The 21,570-nt window shown below is 35.4% G+C and overlaps 1 protein-coding gene across 7 annotated transcripts in view; it reads right to left on the minus strand.

Moving 5' to 3' along the window:
• The window catches only part of LOC100881697 (uncharacterized), a 497,276-nt gene that overhangs the window by 200,981 nt on the left and 274,725 nt on the right, over window positions 1–21,570 (minus strand). For 5 of the 7 annotated variants that reach the window (XM_076535026.1, XM_076535021.1, XM_076535020.1 and 2 more), the window contains one exon: window positions 6,774–6,872. The exons of 1 other annotated variant lie outside the window; for it this stretch is intronic. In XM_076535026.1, the coding sequence (XP_076391141.1) occupies window positions 6,774–6,788 (15 nt within the window). In that variant the 5' untranslated portion in view covers window positions 6,789–6,872. Of the gene's footprint in view, window positions 1–6,773; window positions 6,873–8,635; window positions 8,724–21,570 lie in introns of those variants that run through there. One more of the 7 variants, XM_076535023.1, reaches the window with a different exon arrangement.

Raw genomic sequence — 21,570 nt, forward strand, 5'->3', positions numbered from 1 at the left:
GTTATCTGTAACTTGAGTGCGTCACGTGCAGCTTGAATGCGTCATATGTAGTTTGAGTGCGTCATGAGTAATACAAGTGCATCGTGTGTAGTTCGAGTGCGTCATCTGTAGCTTGAGTGCGTCACATGTGGGTTCAGTGCGTCATGAGTACTACAAGTGCGTTATGTATAGTTCGAGTGCGTCATATAAAAGGTTCAGTGCGACATGAGTAGTACAAGTGCGTTGTGTGTAATGTGAGTGCGTCACATAATAGGTTTAATGCGTCATATAATAGGCCCAGCGCGTCATATAATCTGCTCAGTGCGTCATGAGTAATAAAACTGCGTCATCTGTAATTTGAGCGCGTCATGTATGACTTGAGTGCGTCACTTATAGCTTAAGTGCGTTATCTGTAACTTGAGTGCGTCATATGTAGTTTGAGTGCGTCATGAGTAGTACAAGTGCATCGTGTGTAGTTTGAGTGCGTCATCTGTAGCTTAAGTGCGTCACATGTGGGTTCAGTGCGTCATGAGTACTGCAAGTGCGTTATATGTAGTTCGAGTGCGTCATATAATAGGTTTAGTGCGTCACATAATAGGTTCAGCGCGTCATATAATATGCTCAGTGCGTCATGAGTAATAAAACTGCGTCATCTGTAATTTGAGTGCGTCATGTATGACTTGAGTGCGTCACTTATAGCTTAAGTGCGTTATCTGTAACTTGAGTGCGTCACGTGCAGCTTGAGTGCGTCATATGTAGTTTGAGTGTGTCACATATAGGTTTAGTGCGTCATGAGTAGTACAAATGCACCATGTGTAGCTTTAGTGCATCATCTACAGAATGAATTGACAGAATGAATTAAAAATTAATACTTAAAACTAATAATTAACCTCCCATAACCCTCATAACTTAAATACTAACAATTAACCCCCTATAGCCCTCTTAACTCGAACACTAACAATTAACCCCCCATAACTTTAACATTAATAATTAAACCCTATAACCACCCATAACTCTCAGAACCCCCATAACTCCCAAACCCACCCAAAATAAATAACTTTTGTGATAAAAAACATCACAATCCGACTAAACCCCTGATTTCCGTTAAAATCACGATTAGCCATTTTTCAATCTACCGATCTGCAGAGCCGGAAGTCGTAGATCATACAGGTACTCGTAACAAATCTCTTCCGAGCCGTTACCGGAGAAGTTGGTCGTCAAGATTAAGTTCGAATTCCGTTTAATTAGAGCAGAAAGGGGTTACGGAGGGTGCGAACAGGGGTCGAAAAGGAACTATTCCCTTGAATTTTTTTCCCCCACACGTGCCAGCTCCGCCACGAATATTGGATTCCGAGCGTCCCAACACGATCGGGCTTTTTTCTCCGGCCACCCCAAAGGTTCCTTAATCAAACGGAAATTACTCGCGCCGAGTTGTCACCGGATGCTCGAACAGCAGCCGAGTGCCTGACCAGCCGCGAACGAAAAAAACTTTCAATCGGAATACGTTAAATCGAATCACGTTCGCCTCTCGAGTGAAAATAGTCGAGAACAGGTTGCGTTTCCACCTGAGCACCCTTCGTCATTAGCCGTCCACCTGAAAACAAAGTGTCTCACCCCCTCCCAGAATCGATTACACGACGCTTCTTTGCCTTCTGTTTTCGACCGGGAACCGTTACACGCGATTCGAATCCAGGAATTAGTTTCACGAGCTCCTCCTTTTTTCGTCGCGCGAATTGTAATCGAAGTTTTGGAGGGCGAAAGTTTATCGCTCAGAAACACCGGCTAATGGCGCTTCCACGGTGAAAAAGTGCTGATAGGGTTATTTGTTTGAGAGGGGATTGAATTCTTGCTTGGATGTGGCTTATGTGGTCTTTGTATTGGTATTATTATTCATGTTATAGGTATTGATATTAAGGGGTGTATTGAAATAAGGGGTTGTAAATTTCAATTTGACAAACTTGAGGATTTTTATATATTTAATATTCTGACATATGTAGATTTTTATGGTGGTCGTATTATTATACATTGATGTTGAGGGGTGTATTGATATAAGGGGTTGTGAATTTCAATTTGACAAACTTGAGGATTTTTATATATTTAATATTCTGACATATGTGGATTTTTATGATCGTCGTATTATTATACATTGATGTTGAGGGGTGTATTGATATAAGGGGTTGCAAATTTCAATTTGACAAACTTGAGGATTTTTATATATTTAATATTCTGACATATGTAGATTTTTATGGTGGTCGTATTATTATACATTGATGTTGAGGGGTGTATTGATATAAGGGGTTGTGAATTTCAATTTGACAAACTTGAGGATTTTTATATATTTAATATTCTGACATATGTGGATTTTTATGATCGTCGTATTATTATACATTGATGTTGAGGGGTGTATTGATATAAGGGGTTGCAAATTTCAATTTGACAAACTTGAGGATTTTTATATATTTAATATTCTGACATATGTGGATTTTTATGGTGGTCGTATTATTATACATTGATGTTGATGGGTGTATTGAAATAAGGGGTTGTGAATTTCAGTGTGACAATCTTGAGAATTTTTATATACCTCAGCCTCTGGGTTATGTGGAATTTTAAATTGGTTATATTATTTACATTGATGTTAAGGGGTGTATTGATATAGAGGGTTGCAAATTTCGCTTTGACAAACTTCAGGATTTTTATATTTTTTATATTCTGAGCTATGTGGAATTTTGCATTGCTTATGTTATTATTATGCATTGATATAAGGGGTTGCAAATACTTTGACAAACTTGAGGATTTTTATATGACCTTCCGTATCTAAATTTTGAAGGATAGACTGCTTTTATAAAAATATGCGCGCTGTACATTCTTAGTGTCCATATTTGCAAATGAAGATTATCGAAAAATAAATACTTTAGAGTAACATGAACCTAATAATAAAAGCAGATTAGTTGTAATAATAAAAAGAACGTGAAGACGCTGATTGTCATCATGAAGGATGATTTACAGAGGAGACGTAGTATTAAATACGAATAAATATTGAACACGACTCTGTGCTCTTTTCATCCCATGATATTCGATTCTATGAATATTCATGATCGTATCAGCTATGATAAAGTTCGCGCTGAATACGAAAATGAAAAATTATCAGACGTATAAATAAAGAAGACGTTGATTATTCAGAGGGCTGATTCGACTTGTACGATGATGTTATTTTTTCACTTTTGTCGATTTTATTAATTCTTTAATTGCGAAGCAGTTGATATTTAATTTACTGGCGTGACTGAGGTGTTTTTAGAGTATTAAATTTGTGGATTTGAAAATTGGGAGAGCTGAAGGCTTGGAAATTTCAATATTTGGAGATCGAATTTCTAAATTTGAAGGTTGAGTCTTTGAAAATTTAAAAATTTGATGGTTCAGTAGATGCTAGAATTTTCAGAAGTTGACATATAGAAGTCCAGTTTTTCATACTGAAATACGTATGAATATAAAATAAACATTTCTCTGTTGATTTTAATTATCAGCAGTGGTTATTTTACAGCTGACAAATTAATAAAAGTACATCGCCTTAACAAAAATACACCTCGCTAATAAAAATACATCAATTCACAAATAATCGAAAAATTCTGACCGTCGCGATATTTCCGTTTTTCGAGAAGCATGAATGGAATGTTGAGGAAATAACTGTGAATACCGTAAACGGCGTTGAAAAATCTAGTAGCGTTTCCCGCATGAATCGAGTTATCGTTAGTCTGTAGTAATGGCTATTCGTCAGCTAGCGGGAATTGCTTCTCGAAATGGAGTGGTGGTTGGTTATAACGTACTATATCGGCTGGCTGCTATTTGAAAGTCAAATATTCGCATGGAAGATGGCAGGAGGGCTGGTTAGAGGAAAAGGGGTGTGCATCAAGGTTTCACGAAAGGGTGAAAAGGAGGAAGAACCCTCGCGAGATCTCAAGACATTTCATAGCATCGTGATATCTACTGCTCCTAGACCGCAGACTTCATCCGATTAACGGCTGCTTCTGTAATGCGAGCATCCTGCCAAATTGCCTATGGTGGTTCACTTAATTAAATTCGAATCGACCCTGTCGTCTCGCTACCTTACCTTTCGATACCTTTTTCATCTACCAAATTTTCGTTTCTTACAACTTGATGCTCAAATTGGAAACTAAATTCATTTGTCTTTATCTGAATATCAGTTTATTAACATTCTGATTACTGTGTTCTAATTTTTGGACCTTGATCAGAAATATAAGATTGTAATTTATAACGAAGTCACAGCATAAAATCTGCTGACTTACATACTTGAAGTCTTTCTTGATATACAGTATAAAAATAACCTGCACATGACGCACTGAACCAACATATGACGCATTCAAGCTACATAATGATATACTTAAGTTACATATGACACACCCTTAGCAGTTGCACTTGGTATTGATACTTTATAGTTTGTAGTTTCATATAGCAAGTCTGGTCGTTAAAAAAAAGTATCAAATTTCAAGTATCAGGTTTCAGGTATCATGTATTAAGTTCCAGGTATCAGGTTTCAGGTATTAAGTATCAAGTTCCAACTGTTAGGTTTCAGGTATCACTTATCAAGCTTCAGGTATCACGTATCAAGCCTTAGTATCGGGTTTCAGGTATCACGTATCAAGTTCCAAGTATCAGATTTCAGGTATTAAGTATCAGTTCCAAGTATCAGGTTTCAGTTATTTAGTATCAAGTTCCAAGTGTCAGGTTTCAGGTATCAAGTATCAGGTTTCAGGTATCAAGTATCAGGTTTCAGTTATTAAGTACCAAGTTCCAAGTGTCAGGTGTCAGGTATCGGGTTTCAGGTATCAAATATCAAGTTCCATGTATCAAATATCAAGTTTCAAGTTTCAAATATCAAGTCTGGTCGTTCGAAGTGAAATTTATTTAGATACAGTCCACTTATACTCGTTGGGAATCTAATGATTCGCGTCGTTTAATCGTCACTTAATATTGCTGACGCTGCGACGCGCATACACTTAGTTCTTAACCCCTTGCCTTATGATTTATCAGGTGCGTCGGTCGGAACTAACTGATCACAGCTACAATATTAAAACAGAGAAGAAAAGTTGAAGTGTTATGTCAATTTTGTATTCGGCAATCCTTGACCGTGCAAATTATAATTGGACTTAAACTCCAAATTGAAGCGTATTCAAAATTCGAGTAAGATTTGTCACGTTTGAAGCGTGCATGTGTGGGTTGAGTGCGTCATGAGTATCTTGAGTGCGTCATCAGTAGTTTGACTGCGTCATCTATAACTTGAGTGCATCACTTATAGCCTGAGTGTCTCACTTGGAGCTTAAGTGCGTCATGTGTGGGTTCAGTGCGTCATGTGCAGATTCAGTGCGTCCTATGTAGCTTGAATGCGTCATCTGTAACTTGAGTGCCACATTTCTAACTTGAGTGCGTCCTGTGTCTGTAGAGTGCGTCATTTCTAACTTGAGTGCATCGTGTGTCTATTGAGTGCGTCATGTATCTGTAACTTGGGTGCATCATCTGCAACTTGACTGCGTCCTGTGTAGCTTGAGTGCCTCTTTTCTAATTTGAGTGCGTCATTTATAACTTGAGTACGTCACTTGTAATTTGAGTGCGTCACTTATAGCTTGAGTGCGTCATACATCTGTTGAGTGCGTCATGTATCTATTGAGTGCGTCATTTATCTACTGAGTGCGTCGTGTCTAACTTGAGTTTGTAATATATAATTTGAGTTTGAGTGCGTCATCTGCAACTTAAGTGCGTCATCTGTAACTTGAGTGCATCATGAGTCCATTGAGTATCTTCTGAGTGCGTCACATATAGTTTGCGTGCGTCATGTGTGTATTTAGTCCGTCATATGTGATTTAAGTACAGACACAGTCCACATATCACTCCTTTCGAATCTAACCTCTCTCCAATAATCCTACTGCTTCAATATATCCATTAATCTAAGAAGCAAATCGAAAGTCACAATATTCCGTCCAAAAGAACAAGATTCACGACGAAGTTGATACACCATGACGAGCAAGAAAGAAGAAGATATTTCAGTGGAACACTTTGCAAAAGTGTATCAACGTTTCCATGTCACGCGTTTCAACCGAAAGCGACTGCATTTCCTGCTGCAACGAACGGAATAACAGAGATGCACGCGTAAAATTTACTCGTAAACAAGAAGTTTTCTGCTGCATACGGATCGACATGTTAAAAATTGTAAAACAGCAATGTACATTCATGTCTTCGAATAATACGGGCAAACATATTGTAGCTTGAAACCGTACCGGGCATCCCGGTGATTGAATGGAAAGAATACTCCCGGGTACAATGAACTTTTTATCGAACTCGTTCGATTTTTTCCATGATCGAACTTGTGCATTTGGAAATTTTTAACGTTCCTTGCTACAAGCCGGATGGACAGAAATTTTTGAAGGTTTGCAAGGTATGAAAGTTTTAAAGTTAGAATTATTGAGATTTTCAATTGGTGCGTTTGAGGAGCTATAATTTGAAAGTTGAAGAAGTTGTGATTGAAAATTGAAGGATTTGAATATTTACAATTTCAAAAATGCAGGTATTTGAATATTTCCAGCTTTGAAAGCAAAAAGCTCAAATACTGAGAAAAATGATAAAAGCTAAACATCTGCAGGAATAAAAGACCTAAAAATTCCTATGTCACAGTTTCGCAAATGCACCGGTATCACGTAGAAAATGTCGAGTACCAGAAAAAGAGTGGAAGGTACAATTACCCGGGCAAACAAACGAAAAGAAGTGTTATTAATTAATTGACTCACCAGAACTTTCACCATGTATATCCTCCAGCTCTAAAATGCAGGTTTGGTCGAACCGAGCAGCAGTTCAAGATTTCCACTGCAACGGACCGTAAAGTTGCGCTGGAAAAAAAAATTTGTTCGCCCCGTTTAATGGTGAAACTATCAGGTCGTGTTTGCCCGGGCAAATATTTCCGTGCAACGGAATACGAAAGAACAGTCGCGAGCCTCGTTTCTATTCACCATCGTGGAACGCTTCGGAAATTGGGTTATATAAATATCCTTCGGAGGTGTTGTCGAGAGAGAATGCTTTTTTCCAAAGAAACAGTAACCGGCTCTGCTCTTTTTCACCGCGAATACGCTACGGTTCCGGTCCCTCTCTTACATCGCATTTCATTATTTCGCGTCTATTCACCCGGTTACTGGGTTAACGAAGCTACAAAACCGCCTGTTGCCTGCTTCCAGTTTAACGAAGTCCTGACGTGCTGGAGAATAGTATATGCGATTTCTTTTTTTTTTTTTAGGTTTATCTGATATATTTTGGAAGGATGGTTTGATTGGTTAATTAGCTAGTTAGGAAAATATGGGTGGATTTGATGTAATTGTTTGGAGTGGGTGAGAAAAGAAGTTGGAGGTTTTAGAATCATGTCATGCTCAGGTTTTTTTTTGAAACTGTAATTTTAACAATATGAGATAGTGTAATTGTGAAATTCTGTAATTTTGAGATTCAAAATTTAGAAATGTTGAAAATTTTCAAGTTTGAAAGTGAAGTAGAGGAACTTTAGGTATGAACAATGAAAAATTTCAAAATTTAAATTTGAAAATTTTAGGAACGTCAAATTTGAAAATTGAAAAATTTAAAGAACATCAAATTTGAACATTTAAAAATTCAAAGAATATCAAGTTTGAATATTAAAAATTTCCAGACATCTCAAATAAGAAAGTACTTATTCTTAAAATTTCAAAAATTGAATCAATACTCAATGAATACTTAATACACTAATATTCAAAGACTCTAAAATTCTAAAACTCTAAAATCCCAAAATCGTTAGATTTCAAAATTTTTAAATCCATAAACCTTCAAATTCCAAAGCCATAAAAAAGATTCAAAGTGCTGAAGTCTATAAATCCCAAAGTTTTCAAGTCTTAAAGTCATCAAGCTTCAAAATTCATAAATTCTAAAAATCCTAAAAATGTTAAAAATTCTAAAAATTCTAAAAATTCTAAAAATTCTAAAAATTCTAAAAATCCCAAAAATACCAAAATTCTAAGAACCATAAAAATCATAAAAATCTTAGAAATCCTAGAAATCCTGGAAATTCCAGAAATCCTAGAAATTCCAGAAATCCTGGTAATCCTAAAAATCCCAAAATTTCAAAATCCTAAAATCCTCAAAATCCCCAAAATCCCCAAAATCCCCAAAATCCTAAAAATCCTAAAAATCTTAAAAATTCCAAAATTCTAAAACTTCCAATATTCTAAAAATCCTAAAATTCCCAATATTCTAAAAAACCTAAAACTCCTGAAAATCCCAAAAATCCTAAAAATCCCAAAAATTCCAAGAATCCCAAAAATCTAAAAAATTCCAAAAATCCTAAAAATCTTAAAAATCCCCAAAATCCTGAAAATCCCAAAAATCCCAAAAATTCCAAGAATCCCAAAAATCCCAAGAATCCCAAAAATCCCAAAAATCCCAAAAACCCTAAAAGTCCCAAAAATCCCACGAATCCCCAAAAATCCCAAATTTCAATCACTCAAAGTCCCTCATCCGAAAATCCCACAAGTTACAGAATTAAAAAATCGCTAAATAGTTTTTAATCCCAGAATTAAAAACTCCTATATCAGAATACACAAAGTTAATTAATTAGAGGTTAGACTCAACTTACCAAGACAATAGGCTAATTCGTTCATTGCAACGTCGTAGTCCTGCATTGAGGAGTCGCGAGCGTCGTACAGAACACACAAAGGTCAATCACAGACTGAAGACGGAATACACGAAGTTTCGACTAAACAACCGGTAGGAGACGATGTTTGAAAGTCGAGAGACGGATTAATTTGGCCTGTGTGAAACAGCACGGTTCAATGTTTTCGTGTTTTCTTCTAACAGATGTTCTTGAACAAACTTCTCTATACAATTTTCGAGGACTCTTTAATCTTTTCATTCGACGGGGTTAAAAATCGAAGTGTTGTATACAACGCTATCATAAATTCTATTTTTAATTGTCAAGATTGACATAACATATCGTTGGTGTAGTATAACGTGTTGAAGTTGGTATGATAGTAAGTGAAATGTGTGAAGGAAATGAGTTATATGTATATCTTCAGAAAATAAATTTTGTGAATAGAACTGTTGGATTTCATTGTTCATAGAAGTGTAAACATCATAGATTTAGCGTTGAATACACTAACCACAACTCAATCTAACTCTTTTTTAGTTATCACCTTTTTCTGATCAATGTCTATCTGTATTTCTAGCTAGAGAATGGAAGATTTTATAAAATATTGAAAATTTTTTAAAGGTAATTTGGAAAATGAGCACTTATAGTGTTGAACACTTACGAATTTCCTAAACTGTAAAATTACCAGCTTTGCAAGTTCTGAAATTGTCAAATTCTTAAATAATCAAGTTTTCAGACTTCTAAATTTATAAATTATCAAGTGATCAAATGTTCAACTTTCCAAATGTGTTCTAAATTCTTAAAATTCTATAATGCAGAATTATCAAGATTTCCAATTTTCAAGTTTCTGTAGCACCAAATACCCAGAGCTTCAAATCCCTTAATCTCTACAGTTCTAAATTTCTAAATGACCAAATCAACAAATTTCCAAGTTCTCAAGTGTCAAATTCTCAAATTAGCAAGGTCTCAAACCTTCAAACCTCTAAATTATCAAATTACTACAAATTTCAAGATCCCTAAATCTTCACATGTTCAAATCCTCACATGTCCAAATCCTCACATCCCCAAATCCTCATATTCTCAAATTCTTACATCCCCATATCATCACATGTCCAAATACTCACATGTCCAAATTATCATATGTCCAAATCCTCACATGTCCAAATCCTCACATGTCAAAATTCTCACATGTCCAAATTATCATATGTCCAAATCCTCACATGTCCAAATACTCACATGCCCAAATCCTCACATGTCCAAATCCTCACATCCCCAAATCCTCACATGTCCAAATACTCACATGTCCAAATCCTCACATGTCCAAATACTCACATGTCCAAATTCTCACATGTCCAAATACTCACATGTCCAAATCCTCACATGTGTAAATTATCATATGTCCAAATCATCACATGTCCAAATTCTCACATCCCCAAACCCCTAAATTACCAAGTCCCCTATCCCCACATCTCCAAACCTCCAAATCCTCAAATTTCCCCCCAAAGTACCTCCAAACCCTCCAAAATAAATTTGTACACCAACGCAAGCGCACAAATCAGTCACCTCCCAACAGTATCAAGTCCCCATCGCACATCCTAATTACCTCTCCGGCTCTTTCGTCAAATAAAAAATGAACATCCGTCATATAATAAATTTCCATGAATAATCTACGACAACGCCATAGAAGACCGAAAGCTGCGAAATTCAAAGGACCCGTCAGAGAATTCGCTACATGTTTAATTTGTTTTTCATCAGCGAGGCATAAAAATTCCGGTGAATTCGTCGCGCAAATCCGGACACGAGCTTGACCCACATCGAGTCGTCATCCGTGATATTTGTTCTCTCCCTTTTTTTCGAGTGTAAAAAAAAACAAGGAACTGTGTTAAGCGTTTCTAAGAAATCTCATTTACAAGGATCCCTATTCATCCAGCGTCCGCGAATGCAAAAACACCGGAATTTCGTTAAGTATCGCGATTTTGGGGCAGTACATACATTAGTGCGCGTGCACAATGCACGCTTTAGAGTTTCGTTGTTCGCTCACGGAGCCGGCAGTTGGGCAGACCTCTTTTTTACCGTGCCGGTAATTAACTTAAAAATGCCGACACCGTGGAATACGGAAACGAAACGGCACCGCTTCTCTTTTATGCTCTTTCTCTTTTACCTCCTCGTTCCCGCGCGCCTTTTTTTCGCGTCTTTTCTTTTTACACGCGCCCTCGTGGACCCTGCGCATATTTAACCCCGGCCCGGAGGCCATTCTTATGTTAATACAGCTGCAATTCGTTCGAGAGTTTGTTGTTTGGTAATTGTGCGACATAGGAAATCGTCGACGATTAGTACTTTTGGATGTTGCGTTTTTGGGAGAATTTTTTTTTGGTTTGGGGGTGTGGGTTGGGGGTGGATGTTGTGGGGTTTGGTTTTTGGTGAGTGAGGTGCATGTGGGGATTATTTTTTGGGAGTGGTGTGGATGTTTATGGGGATTATTTGTTGGAAAGTGGTGTGGATGGTTCATTTATTGGGGATGGTTTTATATGGGGATTGGAAGGTGGTTTGGGGAACGACAAATGGTTAGGTTTGTTTGGCAGTAGATTTTAGTATTTAGAAATTACTGTATTATGAAATTTATAAATTAGTACATTGTTAAATTATCAAGTTATCAAGTTGCCAGCTTATCAAGCTGTTAAGTTGCCAAGATATTAAGTTACTAAGGTATCAAGGTTTCAGGTTACCAAGTCATCAAGTTATCAAGGTTTCAAGTTACTAGTTATCAAGACATCAAGTTATCGAGGTATCGAGTTACCAAGGTATCAAGTTACCAAGTCATCAAGTTATCACTGTATCAAACTAGCAAGTTATCAAGGTATTGAGTTACGAAGTTGTCGAGCTATCAATTTATCAAGTGGCCAAGGTATCAAGTTACCAAGTTATCAAGGTATCAAATTACCGAGTTACCAAGCTATCAATATACCAAGTTATCATGCTATCAATTTACCAAGTGATAAAGTTATTAAGGTATCAAGTGATTAAGTTGTTAAACTATCAATTTATCAAGTTATCAAGCTATAAATTTACCAAGTGATCAGGTTATTAAGGTATCAAGTGACTAAGTTGTTAAACTATCAATTTATCAAGTTATCAAGCTATCAATTTACCAAGTTATCAAGGTATCAATTTACCAAGTGATCAAGTTAGTAAACTATCAAGTTACCAAGCTACCAAGCTATCAAGTTATGAAATTACCACATTATCAAACTAAAAAATGATAAAATTACCAAATTACGAAATTATCAATTTCACAAATTTTTATATTTTTAAATTACTAATTTTCTACATTACCAAAATACTCTTTTCTAAATTCTTAAATTTTTTGTCTGTAAATTAATAAATTACCAAATTTCCAAATGTCCAACATTAAAGATTTCTACACTTTTTTATTTCTTAAGTACTAAATTACTAAATTAAATTTCTAAATTCCCAAATACTCAAACTGTGGTGTTTCTAAATTCTCAAATACTCAAAGCATCAAATTCTTAAATTCCCAAATACTCAAACCATCAAATTCTTAAATTCCCAAATACTCAAACCATCAAATTCTTAAATTTCCAAATTTTAAAATCCCAAAAACTTGAAACACTCCAAATCTTAAAATTCCAAAAACTTCAACCATTCCAAATCTTAAAATCCCAAAACCTTCAACCACTCCAACTCTTAAAATCCCAAAAACTTCAACCATTCCAACTCTTAAAATCCCAAAAACTTCAACCATTCCAAATCTTAAAATCCCAAAAATTTGAAACATTCCAAATCTTAAAATTCCAAAAAATTCAACCATTCCAAATCTTAAAATCCCAAAAACTTCAACCACTCCAAATCTTAAACTCCCAAAACCTTCAACCACTCCAAACACCCAAAACCCTAATTTCCCAAACAGTTCAAACCATCCAAATTCTCCAAATGCTCCAATTTCAAAATTCCACCACTCCAAAATACCCAACCGTACCAAAATCTCAAATTCCCGCAATTGCATTCGAGAAGTACGTTACATGAGAAACGTCTTGCAGTCACAACCGCTTTAATCAACATTCGTTGTTTAATTAGTGGCTGCCGGTAGATTAATCGCGGCTGATAACAGATCTGCTGTTAATCGCGTGTAATGGGTATCCGATAGGTCGAAAGTTTAGCGTATCAATCTATCTTAACCATATGTTCGATAAACGACTCGGTTGGACTAATGAGTCATCTCCATCTTGATCGTTGGCCCACGGGCGTTGCTGCCGTTCCTCCTTTTTACTGCATCCAAAATAATAAACGTTACACTAACATCGCGGTTTCACACAATCTGGATGTGGATCACATATGTTATCGATGCTTTTCGTTAACCTCGTTATTTTTCGTTAAACATGTTACTTTTCATTGGACTCATTACTTTTCGCTATTTTTAGGAAAATTATGTTTGGGTCTTCATTGTAGACTGGGGGTTCTTTTGTAGACTTTGAGAAATTGAGGATGGTAAATTGTTTAGGGATATTAAATTGTATATTTTTATAAGAATATTTGTTGGTGATTTTTGTTCAGTATAAACTTTTTCATTTTCTTTCTATTTTTAAGATATTCTGTTTTCAACTGAATGTTGAACAGTTAAATATTATTATTATGTTGAATGTGGAACAATTTATAAATATTAAATTGTACATTTTTTTATGGGAACATTTGTTGGTGATTTTTGTTGAGTATAAATTTATTCATTTTTCATTTTCTTTCTATTTTTAAGATATTCTGTTTTCAACTGAATGTTGAACAGTTGAATATTATTATTATGGTGAATGTTGAACAATTTGTAAATATTAAATTGTATATTTTTATGGGAACATTTGTTGGTGATTTTTGTTGAGTATAAACTTATTCATTTTTCATTTTCTTTCTATTTTTAAGGTATTCTGTTTTCAACTCAGTGTTGAACAATTTAATATTATTATTATGTTGAATGTTGAACAATTTGCAAATATTAAATTGTATATTTTTATAGTTGGAATATCGAAATTTAGGAATCAGGAAATTTGAAAAACCTAAATATTGAAATTTAGGAATCAAAAAATTTGAGAAATTGAAATTTTGAAATTGGGAAATTTAGAAATTACTAACTTTGAGAAATCTAAATTTCGAAATTAGGAAATTTGAGAAACTGAAATTTTGAAATTGGGAAATTTAGAAATTACTAACTTTGAGAAATCTAAATTTCGAAATTAGGAAATTTGAGAAATTGAAATTTTGAAATTGGGAAATGTGAGAAATTGAAATTTTGAAATTGGGAAATTTATAAATTACTAACTTTGAGAAATATAAATTTCGAAATTAAGAAATTTGAGAAATTGGGAAATTTAGAAATGACTAACTTTGAGAAATCTAAATTTCGAAATTAGGAAATTTGAAAAATTGAAATTTTGAAATTCGGAAATTTAGAAATTACTAACTTTGAGAAATCTAAATTTCGAAATTAGGAAATCTGAGAAATTGAAATTTTGTAACTAAATATTTGAATATTTGAAAAATCTGAATTCTGAAATTTACAAATTACTAACCTTGATAAATTGAAATTTCAAAATTTAATTCCTCAAAAATTTGAAAAACCTAAATTTCGAAATCTAAGAACTTGGAAATCTAAGAAATTGAAACTCTGAAAATATGAATGAAAAATTTGAAAAATTCAAACCAGCAAATTTTGTAAAATCTACGAACTTGAAAAATCTGAAAAATGCAAACTGCTAAATCCACAAAATGCAAACAACTAAATGTAAGAAACCGAACCTCATAAATTCACGAAACCCAAGTTCAGAAATCGAGAGGTAACTCTGTATTTATTAACCCTCTATTACTGAACCTTGACAGCTACCGAAACGGTACGAAAAGAAAGATATGACGATACATCAGTATGATCTGGCTATAATTTGAATCGTGTGCATCGTATTGGATTACATCCAGAGCCGAGTTTACAGTTGCAAACGTAAATGCGTGTTCACCCGATTCGAAATAGAATGATTCATAGGTGAAGACCTTGTTCTAATTCAAAACGAAACACGGAAAAGCTGTGGACCGTATCGGTTCGTTTCGTGGATTTTACGAGAGTAGTCTGTGCTCGCAAGTTTATTTATTCGTTATTGAAACAGGGGGACAAGTGCTGACTGCTGAAGATTTAGGTATTTGATTGTTTAGGAGCGTCTGGAAACTTTGGGGATTTAGGAATTTGGGAATTTGAAGGTTTATCTAGGTTTAGTCTAGGGGATTTTTAATTTGAGATTTTTAGAATTTAGGGATTTGGGAACTTAGGGGTTTATAGTCTAGGAGATTTTTAATTTCAGATTTTTAGAATTTAGGGATTTGGGAACTTAGGGGTTTATAGTCTAGGGGATTTTTAATTCGAGATTTTTAGAATTTGGGGATTTGGGAATTTAGTAATTTATAATCTAGGGAATTTCTAATTTGAAATTTTTAGACTTTAGGGATTTGGGAATATAGGAGTTGATAATCTAGGGGATTTCTAATTTGAGATATTTAGAATTTAGGAGTTAGGGAATTTAAAGGTTTATAGTCTAGGGAATTTTCAATTTGAGATACTTAGAATTTAGGAATTTGGGAATTTGAAGGTTTATAGTCTAATGAATTTCTAATTTGAAATATTTAGCATTTATAGATTCGGGAATTCAGACGTTCACAGTCTAGGGAATTTCAAATTTCAGATTTTTGAAGTTTAACATATAAAATGGTAAAAATTTGAGAAATTTGAAGATTTGAGAAACTGAAGATTTTTATACTTGAGAACTTAGAAGTGTAAAGTCTAGGGATTTTGATACTTGAGAATTTACAAGTTTAATGTCTAGGGAATTTGTAATGTTAAAGATGCGTAATTTTGAACGTTTAGAAACTTAAAAAAATTAAATTCTTTTTGAAATTTGAAGTTAAAGATTTTAATAATTTGGGTATTTAACAATTCTTTAATTTATAAAACTACATTGTCAACATTTCAAAAATCTAAAAGTTAAAAAATGTTCAATTACAATCCTCCATAAAAAATGATATAAAAACTTTGTGTAGAGAAAATGAGGGAATTAACAAGCGGCAGTCCAAGGTGATCGCGAAAGAAAACGATATCGCGGAAGTGCAGCCGCGAGAACGAGTGCAATAATCGCGGATCACGGTGTAATCGAGGATCATAAGTGCGACAGCAATTAGTATTCACGTACAGCTATCGTCAGCAGACGGCAATTGCCGTCCTAAAGAGCCGTTCTGTGACTCTATCTCTGACAATTGCGCGACGCCGCTTGAAACTAATTCGACGAAACCATAAGAACGGACGTTTGGCCACGTCTGATGGTATTAGAGAGAGATAGAGAGAGCGTGCGAGAGAGAGAGATACAAAGTGAAGAGGGTGCACGCGGATCCCGATGCGATGAACAGCTGAGGAGAAACCCGAGAGTCGACGAAGCAAAGTCAGCGCTGCCTGGAAATAGCTTTGGCAACGGCTTCGCCAACGTGCTGTCTTCGGCCATAAAATGGAAGATTACTAGCGTGTTGCTTTTCTACACACGCTTCTTGTCGCGCCTCGTTTCTCCTCTCAACCCTTTCGTAGCTCGCGATAATATATATCATGCGCTAACGATTCGACGAGCTGGAACGCAGCGATTAGCGTGCCACGCTTCGATGCCACGCGCTTACATTTTATATATATACCATAATTTTTTATTTGCTACATTTATGTACTCTTGGATTTTGGAATACTGAAATTTGCTGATCTTTGAATTTTTCAACTTTTGTAAGTTCAAATTTTTTGCTATAGGGTTATTCCACGTCAAATCGATCACTTTTGGACGCCATCTGCGATTTTGCTATAATTAACGTATGTTGTAGTTCATGTGAAATTAAGGAGGGTTTAAGTCATCATTCTGAGAGTTTCGAATTTGTTAAGGAATAGCAAGCCTTCAAAGTTTGCAATTTTTGCAAAGCAACAGATGACGCAGTCAACATACATATGATGCACTCAAGCTATAAGTGACGCACTCAAGCTATAAGTGATGCACTCAAGCTATAAGTGACGCACTCAAGTTATAAGAGACGCACTCAAAAGAGGCACTCAAACTACACAGGACATCATCAAGTTGCAGATGACGCACTCAATAAACACATGACACACTGAAGCTACCGATACATGACGCACTCAAGCTATAAGTGACGCACTCAATATACACACGACGCACTTAAGTTAGAAATAACGCACTCAATAGACACATGACGCACTCAAATTAGAAATGACGCACTCAAGTTACAGATGACGCATTCAAGCTACATAGGACGCACTGAATCTGCACATGACGCACTGAACCCACACATGACGCACTTAAGCTCCAAGTGAGACACTCAGACTATAAGTGACGTAGTCAAGTTATAGATGACGCAGTCAAGCTACAGATGACGCACTCAAGATACTCATGACGCACTCAACCCACACATGCACGCTTCAAACGTGACAAATCTTACTCGAATTTTGAATACGCTTCAATTTGGAGTTTAAGTCCAATTATAATTTGCACGGTCAAGGATTGCCGAATACAAAATTGACATAACACTTCAACTTTTCTTCTCTGGTTTAATATTGTAGCTGTGATCAGTTAGTTCCGACTGACGCACCTGATAAATCATAAGGCAAGGGGTTAAGAACTAAGTGTATGCGCGTCGCAGCGTCAGCAATATTAAGTGACGATTAAACGACGCGAATCATTAGATTCCCAACGAGTATAAGTGGACTGTATCTAAATAAATTTCACTTCGAACGACCAGGCTTGATATTTGAAACTTGAAACTTGATATTTGATACATGGAACTTGATATTTGATACCTGAAACTCGATACCTGAAACCTGACACTTGGAACTTGATACTTAATAATTGAAACCTGATACCTGATACGTAAAACCTGATACTTGGAACTGATACTTAATACCTGAAACCTGATACTTGGAATTTGATACGTGATAGCTGAAACCTGATACCTGGAACTTGATACATCGTACCTGAAATCTGATACCTAAAGTTTGATACGTGATACCTGAAACCTAATACCTGAAGCTTGATACGTGATACCTGAAACCTGATACCTAAAGCTTGATACGTGATACCTGAAACCTAATACCTGGAACTTGATACATCGTACCTGAAATCTGATACCTAAAGTTTGATACGTGATACCTGAAACCTAATACCTGCAGCTTGATACGTGATACCTGAAACCTGATACCTAAAGCTTGGTACGTGATACCTGAAACCTTCTACCTGGAACTTGATACATGATACTTAAAACCTAATACCTAAAGCTTGATACGTGATACCTGAAACCTGATACCTAGAGCTTGGTACGTGTTACCTGAAACCTGATACCTAAAGCTTGATACGTGATACCTGAAACCTGATACCTGGAACTTGATACATGATACCTGAAACCTAATACCTAAAGCTTGATACGTGATACCTGAAACCTGATACTTAATACCTTAAACCTGATACCTGGAACTTAATACGTGACACCAGAAACCCGATCCTTGAAATCTGATACTTTCCTTAACGACCAGCCTTATTATTCGAAACTACAAACTACAAAGTATCAATACCAACAGTAAATAAAAATTACAAAGTACCCAGAAACTTGTAACGATCTCTCCTCCCACTGCAATATGCATTCTAACAGCTCCCGTCCCGAAAACTCACAAAGAGCAACAGAACTCTAATTAATAACCCGTAATTGAGCTACCGGCAATTAATCACCGATCCGCCGTAAGTCTGAGTGTTACGAAAACAGCGAAGAACGGCTTTTCATCGTAATAATTACAAACTGCTTGACAGGTACAATTAAAAGATTGAAATCTTGACCCGATGTTCGAGGAGAGTGCCATCGTGACGGAACAAATTCAGCGAATCTTTGATTTAATTAATTCCATCTTTCTGGCTTAAGATAACGGCGAGTTAACTCGTGTCAAAAGCACCAGACGTTTCTGCCAACCCCGAAGGAAGTGGTGTGCAAACGAAAGAAATATTTCATCAAGGATAACGAACAGTTTACCATCCTCTTTGAATACATTATAGGGACCAATGGAAAGGAAACTAGTCTTGGTCAATAATCGTGGTACTGTCTGATTATCGGATGAAGATTCTAAGTATCTGTTTGATGTGTTATATTGTAGCTCTTCAAGGATTTTATCTATGATCAAAGATCGTACCAAGGAGTTATTTGATAATGGATGTTAAATAAGAAACAATGTATTAGGTACATTTCTATACCACATGTGTTCCATTGATTTCTCGCTCCTTTTCACTTAGAGTTCAACTTCACTTAGAGGTGAACTGTTCATATTGTAATGTGGACTCGATCTACTCAAAAAAATATTCATCATAATGGATCTTCGGTAAGAAACAGTATACTAGATTGCTACTTCTGAAACTGTATTATACAAGACACTTTTTATTGCTATACCTCCATAAAATTAATTTACCTCAGGATGTAAACGGATCACGTCAGATCATCGAAAATGAGAGCCGTCGAATATCACAGAATTCAACAGACAATCCACTCGTGAACGATAAAAATGCAACGGTTTGTAATCTCCTGATCAATCGGTGTTCCAATCGTGTTGACACGAAACGCGATTATATAGTAGATCGTAATAGCGTGGATTTATTACATTTCCGCGATGGGTTTCTAAACGAGAAACGATCGCGAATTGCATCTGGCAGATTGGTCGACGCATCGGGACAGTAAAAGTTTGTCGAAAGCAGAAAATTTCGAAAGCGGTGGTTTTTTCGCTGTCACAGGCAACATATTCGCCCGTTATTTTATTATTCTTGTCAGTGTCGCCGGCAATCGGAGGTCGGCCATTTTCTCGCCGGTTCGATAAACCCGAGAATTTCGATGCATTATTATCATTATCGTCGATGATTTAATAACGCTCCAGTTATTAATACACGCTATTAACGTTTTAGTTTCGTTATTTAATTCCCCGCGAAATTGCTGCTAATTTAAAGTGCTTGTCGCGGTGGAGAGGCATTATACGTCGTAATAATTATTACGGTGAAACTTGTAATTAAGTGGGGGCATTTGTACGGATCCGAAAATATCGCGATATTTGGTAATAACGATTTCAATTAACCGTTTTTAACAGATCTATACAGATTATTCTATATCAAATAAATACTCATTTAACAATATTGATTTTACACGAATGCGATACGATTTTATTACAAAATTCTGCAAGAATTCGCGACGGTTGATAACTGCCGAATTTTAGACACAATTGGAAATGCAAGTTTGACGTCATTTTATTAGTGTCACCGGCAGTTATGACCATTTATTGCATCGCGAAAGGATGCGACGTCGGGACACGCTAGATTTGATGCATTAACTGTCCGGAAAATTTAATAATACTCGAGGACGAATTTTTATTGGTACTCCAACCGCAATACTCTCGCACGAAATTGTCGCCATGTTATACAGGATGGTACATTCAGAATAGAACGTTTAATCGATTCTTATTCTTCGGGTGCTTTTATTAAAATAACCTGCTCTTAAGATATTATTCATGTAGACACGTTTGCACTAATATCTTCAGTGCTAAATTCGTTGGAATCTTTTTGGATCGTTATTCTTTTTTTAGACGGCTTTTGTGACGGACTGTGTTAATGATTTATTAAGGCTGTGGTAAATTGATTTATGGTTTGAAGTATGGCAGAAATAACTGTGTAAACGATTTATGGATGTAATGTAAAATAAAATCGTGGAGTACAGCGATCGATTTTGAAGTACAATAATTCGATTGTAAATTCATGACAGAAAAGTTTCACCAAATTGCACTTATGATATACCAATTTTTAGCTGAAAGTGTAACAAAAATAACTGTGTTGATGTTTTGTTAATAATCTTCGTATAAAAACAATGATTATTAATTGTAGTAAACTAATACTGATCACTGACGCTTCAAATAAAATCAGTGACACCCGTTTACTCTAACATAAATTCATGACAGAAAAGTTTCACCAAATTGCACTTATGATATACCAATTTTTAGCTGAAAGTATAACAAAAATAACTACATAAATATTTTACTATAATATTTATTATTTCTACAAATAAGTGGTTGAGAATGAGACGTTCGATAATGAGCAATCTTAAATAAATGAATTGCCTTGATGGAGAAGTCAGCCATTTTGTGTAAATAATATTGGTGAAACGTTTACGTAGTAATTTTCTGTGTATCTTTAGCTTTAATTCGATGTGCTATAAGTGCCATTTGGAGATACTTTTCTATCATCAATTTGTATCACACTTGTAATACGAAAAAAATTATCAGTACCTAATATAATTGACTGTCAGCCATTTTGAATTAAGAAAATCGATCAGTCTCTTATACAGTCTTCTTCTTTAGTCCTTTAGCTTTAAAATGACGTGTCACAAGTTCCATTTGATGAAACTTTTCTGTCATCAATTTGTATCACACTTGTAACATGAAAAAAATTATCAGTACCTAATATAATTGACTGTCAGCCATTTTGTGTTAAGAAAATCGACCAATCTCTTCTACTGTTATCTTCGTTACTCCTTTAGCTTTAATTTGACATATCACAAGTGCCATTTGGTAAAACTTTTCTGTCATAAAATTATTTCAGAACGACTCGACTTCGAAATCTACTAAAAAGCTTAACCAAAAATAATCACTTACTGTGACATTTACTTAAAATATTAATTATTTCAATCTATAAGAACTTTTTAAATAAATAACACAACAAAGAGTGTACACAGTGATAGTTTGTCTGTAGCAATCATTATTTTTCATCGAGAATTTGTTCTAGCAACGGTGAGTTGAATTCTGATTTCATTGGTAGCTGAATAAC

This window comes from Megachile rotundata, chromosome 8 (genome assembly GCF_050947335.1).
Source record: "Megachile rotundata isolate GNS110a chromosome 8, iyMegRotu1, whole genome shotgun sequence".
Taxonomy (NCBI): Eukaryota; Metazoa; Arthropoda; class Insecta; order Hymenoptera; family Megachilidae; genus Megachile; species Megachile rotundata.